The sequence below is a fragment of the Maylandia zebra genome, linkage group LG3 (genome assembly GCF_041146795.1).
Source record: "Maylandia zebra isolate NMK-2024a linkage group LG3, Mzebra_GT3a, whole genome shotgun sequence".
Taxonomy (NCBI): Eukaryota; Metazoa; Chordata; class Actinopteri; order Cichliformes; family Cichlidae; genus Maylandia; species Maylandia zebra.
In genome coordinates this window covers 33,620,981-33,628,060 of record NC_135169.1, presented here as the reverse complement: position 1 = coordinate 33,628,060, position 7,080 = coordinate 33,620,981, and the positions used below count along the sequence as shown (strand labels likewise).

Below are 7,080 nucleotides of genomic sequence, written 5' to 3'. Positions count from 1 at the left end.
AGTAACTTGACCAACACTGGTTGTGAACTTGAGACTTGATTTTTTTTAGTCCTTTATTTATCCAGGTAAAAATCTAATTTCCAAGAGAGACCTGGTATCTGGCACCTGGCTAACTCCTGATGCTGTACCTCCAGTCAGATTAAGAGATTGGGACCCCACAGTCATCTCCTGTTCACTACAGTTACACGTTCAAAGAAGAGACTATATGTTGTCATATCAAAAGGACATTTTGTTGGGACTGACTAGTAGAAACTGGGAATATCTTCTTGGGAACATTGTAAATTGCATTATGTTTGTGAGTGTTAATCATTCTAGAGAGGGAGAGTGAACTGACATAATCTGGAGACCATTGGGCTTTAAAAGAGGGTTTCGTACAGTTCTATCCTCATTCTGGCAATCCAAATGTGGTGGGGCGTGGTCTGCGGTGCAGTGCAGGGAGGGCGGACGCACCTGCACGGCATCCGTAATCACGCCCGCCGAGTTAAAATACGGGGACTCAGGTGTGTGTGGTGTTGTTGTGGTGAGTGTAAATAAAGATGGCTCTGAATGATGAACTGTGGTCCCGTCGTGCCCTATTCTCACCACACCAAACAAATTAAAGTTTCATGTTCTTTAAAAAATGACTGTTTGTTGCTTATGTTGTTATTGTCTGATGGTACTGTGCAATCCAGGTAGCCGTCGTTTCTCAAGCTTGAATTCTGGAGCCCCTCTTCTTTGCCTGGAGCAGTCAGACAGGTGAAAACATCCTTAGAGTTGTAAGTACCAGGGTCAATTGCACTAGCAGATCGTTACATGGAGAAACCTTTTGAACTCAAGTGCGCTCATGACCACAGGTGCTCACATACACAAACTATATCTTCCTTGGCTGCGACCATAGAACACATTGTGCAGTCAGTCCTGCGTGCTGCTGAATAACATTCAATATTTAGTATTTACTGTTACTTGCACATATCTAGGTTGTTGTCTCTATATTGTGTTGTTCTCTTGTTGTTTGTTTTCTCTTTTCTTCTTTTAACAGGTGATCCAACGGATTTTCTCAGTGTCTTCTTTTACTGTCCCCCCTTCCCCTCTGTTTTCTTTCTCCCTTTCTTTCTTTCTCTTTCTCCCTTTCAGTATAATTCTCTGTCCAAGTTGTAATAACTTAAAATAAAATAAAATAAAATAAATCAGCTTGGCATCTTTCCTGGCTTTCAGACAACAAGTCTGATTGCTAAATTACCAAACGGGACAGGCGAAAAAACCCAAAGAACTGATAATTGTAAATTAACAGTTGAGCCAGTGATAACTGTTATAACTGTGAGCTGAATGTAAAGTGAGCTGTAACTAGAGTGCGATTAAAAATAGTTTGATGAATTTAATAAAAGCATTAATTTGGGGTGGTTGAGAGAGCACAAATCAGACATTTTGACTCAAAGCAAATCGGTAAAACTGGAAGCCAAAGGATGGAAAACATGCAAAAAATCCATTACCAAGCAGAACTGTTGGTGTGAAAACCAAATGTTCATCAGTCAAAAGTTCTTAAGTCACAAATATAATTGCATACATTTCGTAAATGAACTTGTTTTATACACAACAACATGAATACATATTAAACTTGTTATTTTTTACTTATCACTACAGAGTCCCAGCTGTAGATGTTCTGTGGTGAGGAAAAAGGGGGTTTATATTTATGTTGGAGGGAATGAAGAATCCAGCTCTGAGCTCAGGTGACTGAGGAAATGCTGGGTGCATACATGAGAAGCTGGTGGATATCAGCTTTAAGGATGTGTGTTGGCTCACTGGCTGCCCCTCATGCCTGTCCCACCTGTGACTTCCTGTCGGAGAACAATAACGTTTATTGTAAAAGCATCGTCTGCCCTTGAGGTAACGCAAAGTTCTGTTTTGTGTGATTGAATCTTTACAGAGAGTGTAAAGTTACCTGTATCCTTACAGGATTTGTTTAGAAGGTGCAGACACACTCTGTGTGGAGGAGGAAATCATCTGGTTTTACTTTCATGTAAACATCTGGCCTCAGACAGACACATAACTTATCATTTGTAATGTGTTTTGTGTTGTGACGATTTTTTTTGTGTAAAACATGTGAAGCTGAAACACTTCTCTATTTTCTTCTGTATCAGTAAAAAAAACTCATTAATACCTCTCCCCTTTTTTGGTGTTCATTACCTTCACCTGGGATACTTAAAGCTATGGTGTGTTTTGTACTGCAATGCTGTTACTCGACTAAATGAAACTGACTGTCAGACAGAGATGACCTCATGCTTTGTTCAGTTTAATCAGAAATTTGTGAGTGACACGTTCACATGTATATTATTGAAGGAAGTAATTAAAGTAAAATACAGTTTTATTATCCACTTGTCTTTGGTCCAGACTAATATATGGTTTTTAGTGCAGTGGCACTCTGAGATCACTACAATGTGTTGTCAGATATATCTGACAATATAAGTTATTCAAACAGTGATACTAATAGTGCCTGTAATAAATTACTTTGGCTTGTAAATACAGTAAATATCTAGCTTGCAAAGAATGATAAATATGTTTTTATTTTTCATTTGTTTGGTGTTTAACTGTTTTTGCCATCTCACTAAATACACTATATAGCGTGACTGAATTAAGAAGAAAATAATTAAATAATAGTTGTGCTTTCTCATGTATGTTTTCATACATGAGAAAGGCCAGGCCTGGCAAAAACCAACAATAGGGTGGGTTTTTGCAATTCATGTTAAACAAATATACCTCAGGTATATAGAAGGTGTAAGAAAACTTTCCAGATGATGGCAAGAACATTACTTCCGAGTAAAAACATGACAAAACTCTTTAATTTGTCACATATAGAATGAAATTATCATATCATTCTGCTTACTGCTTGTATAGCTTTCTTGTTATATGTAAAATTGTATTTATTTAAATTTTTACTTTTTAATTATTTTACTTGCATTTTTAATCACTTTTATATTTAAATATATTCAAATGTTCATTTGCTATTTATCTAGGGATTGAGAGTAACGCAATTTCTATTCTCTATATGTCCTGTACATGTGGCAGAATCGACAAATAAAGTTGACTTTGACTTTGACTTTGACTTTACGAAGAATACAAACCTTCACTAAATTCTGAATGGCCTTATATGTATAAGATTCAACTCTGGTGATGTGTAGTGGTAGTGTGTAGTAGCTAAGTTTGGTAAGTGAATAACTAAACTCCATATTGACCTTTAATTACCTGCAACATAATGAAATAACACATTTCAGAACAAACACTGAATGAAAATATTGTGACTGTACCTTCAGCTCACATCTGCACATTAATGTAAAAAGCACTCCCCTCGGGTTCATCATACTCCCCTGTTAAAATGATCAAATGAATCCAAAAAGAAATTAATACTGAAAAAAATTCTGATCACTCTATGATCACTGTTTGTTTCAAGCTCTTTAAACTCAATAAGAGAGGAGGTGACATTCTCGTATTCATCTGCTCTTGAAATGTTCATATTTTTATTTACAGGATGTAAAAACATATCAAATGGAATTAGTTTCATTAAAAAAAATAAATTTCATCTCTAACTGCTCTATTCTTTTCAGCACATATACTGTACCATTTCTGTTCACTTGTGTGACTGAATCATAGATGTCATCAGTACCTAAAGAAAAACAGAAGCCAGGGTCACATTAATCATTTTATTACAGTTACACTAAAGATCAGAGCAAAAACAGAAACACTGTGTGAGTCAAAACCAGGACTGTAAGATCTTTAAATGTTCTTTGAAAAACTGCTGAACACAAACTGAACCTAAGAATTGTTACTGTCAATGAAGGTTTAATAAAAGTCAATATTAATCATGATAATGAAGATCGGTTTAAATGCTGACCAGAATGAGGAGAGTTGTATTCATGAGTTTCATTCTGGTTGACTCCATGATTTGTGGAGGAGCCCGGACTGTGACTCTCAGACTGGATCGACCTAAAACAGGAAATAAACACAATAAACTCAAAAGTAACTGATGTTTGTTTAAAATAATAATAAAAAGTATTTTACCAACCTGGTGAAGCAGGAATCTGTGAAAGAGACAAATGTTATTACACATGTTTGTCATGTATAAATTGTTCCACTGATATTTAGTGTCATGAGATCAGAATACATGTATATGTGTGAATAATTAAAGTGTATGTAGTAAATAAACTCTCTAATACAGCATGAAAAGAAGAGGCTCTTACACTTGGACTGTCTGCAGCGATACAACAAGAGCAGGAGAATAATAATGAGAGAGACTCCACAAACCAGTCCAACCATCAACCACACAGGAGGAAATGAAGAGCTGTCAGCTCCAGACACAGTTACTGTAATGACTAATGACAATAAAGTATTAATAAAATATAATTATATTGGATATTTTATAAATATTCTCACAAAATAGATCCAGGAGACTTCAAAAGTTAAAAGAGATTAGATCTAATGTTCCTTATGATAATGAAAATCCTTTACAGAAATCATCCTAATGGACCTACATCCATTTTCACACTTTGGCTCATGTGATTAGGTAGAGGATCAATGAAGGTTCCATGTCCCTCTTGGGGGGGATTCTTCCACAGACCTTAAATCTGGGACTCACCACAATTTGACCCTAGAACTGAAGAACCTTCCCGGAGGAGAGGTGAAACGTTTTCAAGCAACTTAAAGAAGTACAAACGCTTTTCTTTCCAAGCTCCTTAGACTACAATGACCTGGATGACTGAGAATCTTCATAAGACATTTACAGAAACACATCAAATGTTTTGATCCTGCTCACCTTTAACTGACATCCAGCTCTGTGCTGACTCTCTTCCTGAGTACTGACACTTGTAGAAACCTTCATCAGACTTTGACACTGCAGAGATCTTCAGCTCCCCTCGGGGATCATTTTGAAGAAGTTTGTCATTGTGATAGAAAAACACATTGGAAAGTATTTTTTGTGTTTTCAAACTGCAGCTCAGACTAACAGAAGCTCCCTCAGTCACAGGATGAACAGGACTCACCAGGATAGGACCATTACCATCATCTGTGACACAATCACACACAATTGTTTCAGTCAGACCAGCTGGTGCACACTTTTAGAAAAGCTGACATACAATAATAAGAGTCGTACTATATTATACATGCACTATTTTACATGTGACAACTGTAGAAGTGACGTGTAGTTTCAAAATAGTTGCAGGAGGAGAGGTGGGGCACAATAGTTCATGGAGCTGTGAACAGTGCAAGTAAAATAAAGAAAGTTTGCTGCTCTGAACTCCCTGACTGGTTCTGCACTGAGGAGAACTCACACACAGCACAACCTTTGATACAACGGCACATTTTTACATTATGATCTTTAAGAATAACACTTTGATGACAATTGAGCTTTTTAGTAGTTTAAATAGAAGAGAGAAAATATAAACACCTTTGTTGTCTTCAAATTTTGACAAACTGAATTATGAAAAGATCGAGTGAAATGAGACCAACAATCATGAATATTTTGATGCTTTTGGTGCCTAAAATTGTCTCAGATTTTAATTTTTGTTTGTTTTGCCACAAATAATTACTTCACATTCAGCAAAGCTGGCACAAATGTTCATGTGACATCTAAATCGTTCAGATCCAAGTAGTAAATGTATAATAACATACTTTGTACAGTGATGTTGACTGCACTGCTGAACTCTCCTGATGCAGACTCACACCAGTACACTGCAGTATATGACACTGATGTGTTGATGTTACATGTGAATTCAGCCAGTCTCCCACAGCGAGAGTACGGTATGCTCTCCTCAGAGGTCTTCCTCACTCTCCACTCAGTGGAATTTCCATCACAGGTCAGTGAGACAGAGTCAGAGGTGAAGTGTTGCACTCTGTCAGGACTCACTGTGAGAGACGCTGCTGAATGAACATCTGAAAACAACATGCAGTGAAGAGACAAAGCTCACAGATGTTAGGATTCAAAATATGATAATGAAAGTATTCCTTTACTTTTTTATTTTTATTTTTTCTCAAGATCAGGTAATAATTCAATGAGTCTTGTTTCTGGTGGGTGCAGCCCTTTGTCAATAATTCTGTTTGTAATTTTTAAGGACAGAATTTCTAGGTGTAGTCAAGTGGCAGAAGGCTTTCACTTGGTTGGTCTCAGAATCTCATCTCTGCTTTTCACAAATAATGTTATTCTGTTGGCTACATTGGTTGGTGGCCGCCAAGCTCACACTGGAACGTAGTGATGGGAATTCCAGATATCTTTAGAGAACCAGCTCTTTTGGCTCCCAACCAGCTCTTCAGGTTGTTTAGTTCAACCTGAGTCCAGTGTTGCTGTCTCCTTCCTACCTTTGCCTCCACCATGATGGGGGGGGGGGGGGGGGGGGGGGGGGGGGCGTAACAGTGTCCAGAGTTCAGCTGAGACAGTGTCCTTCGCCCTGCAGGGCTAAGTAAACAGTCTTCCAGCCAACCCAGGTGGCCTTGCTTAGAATGGGAGGAACAGTCTAAACACAGTATATTATCAGGGTGGTTTTTTTTTCAGCTCCAGCCTTGAGACCGCAGCTGGTGCCAAAGAGGTATCCGCATGAAGTGATGGTGGTTTTTACTTTAGTGCGAACAACTCATATGAATTTCAAAGCTGTTCTAACAGTCCATCACTGGTCTCTCAATCTCCCGTTGGAGAGCCGTGAGCTTCTCTATGATGTTATCCAAACTTACGTTCCATGATGTTGTCGTTCTTTTTGCTCAAAGAGCAGGTTCTGAGAACTCACGACCACAGTGAGCTTCTCCAAGATGTACTCCAATTTGCGCTTGGAGGTGTTATTCCAAGCGAGCCCTCCAAGATGTAATCCAGTTTGCACTCAGAGATCTTATTCGGAGTATTAACGGCAGCCTTAAGCTTCTCCAAGATCTTATCCGTGCTGCACTCAATGAGCCCATTTGAGAAACTCACGCCTCTTCCCATCGTTTCAATCCCAGCGGGCAGCCTTGTGGGGGTTTGAACAGCCGGTTCCACTTCCTTAATTCTTCGATAAGTCAGGGCCAAGCCAGCTCCAATCAGCAAGAACCCTGTTATCATGGTTCCGAATAGGTAGATATCTTCAACAC

At 38.4% G+C, this 7,080-nt stretch overlaps 1 protein-coding gene and 1 long non-coding RNA gene across 2 annotated transcripts; both read right to left on the bottom strand.

The window, feature by feature from the left end:
• Nucleotides 1-211: 211 nt before the first annotated feature.
• On the bottom strand, nt 212-6,336 carry LOC143416726 (uncharacterized). The gene is made up of 4 exons (XM_076882213.1): nt 6,204-6,336; nt 5,634-5,898; nt 4,784-5,025; nt 212-252 (listed from the first exon to the last, which is right to left on the bottom strand). The coding sequence occupies exons 1-4, from the start codon at nt 6,334-6,336 to the stop codon at nt 212-214; spliced, it is 681 nt and encodes a 226-aa protein (XP_076738328.1).
• LOC112436556 (uncharacterized) lies at nt 3,894-4,302 on the bottom strand. Its single transcript, XR_013097288.1, has 3 exons — nt 4,212-4,302; nt 4,037-4,052; nt 3,894-3,957 (listed from the first exon to the last, which is right to left on the bottom strand). It is a non-coding gene; the product is annotated as an uncharacterized LOC112436556 (long non-coding RNA).
• Nucleotides 6,337-7,080: the final 744 nt, after the last annotated feature.

Coding starts and splice junctions, on each gene's coding strand:
- LOC143416726 (XM_076882213.1), bottom strand. CDS start 6,336: ATGGTGGAGGCAAAGGTAGGAAGGAGACAGCAACACTGGACTCAGGTT. Junction 5,899..6,203: donor TCCCATCACTACGTTCCAGT/GTGAGCTTGGCG, acceptor TGTTGTTTTCAG/ATGTTCATTCAGCAGCGTCT. Junction 253..4,783: donor GAGCTGGATGTCAGTTAAAG/GTGAGCAGGATC, acceptor AGATATTCCCAG/TTTCTACTAGTCAGTCCCAA.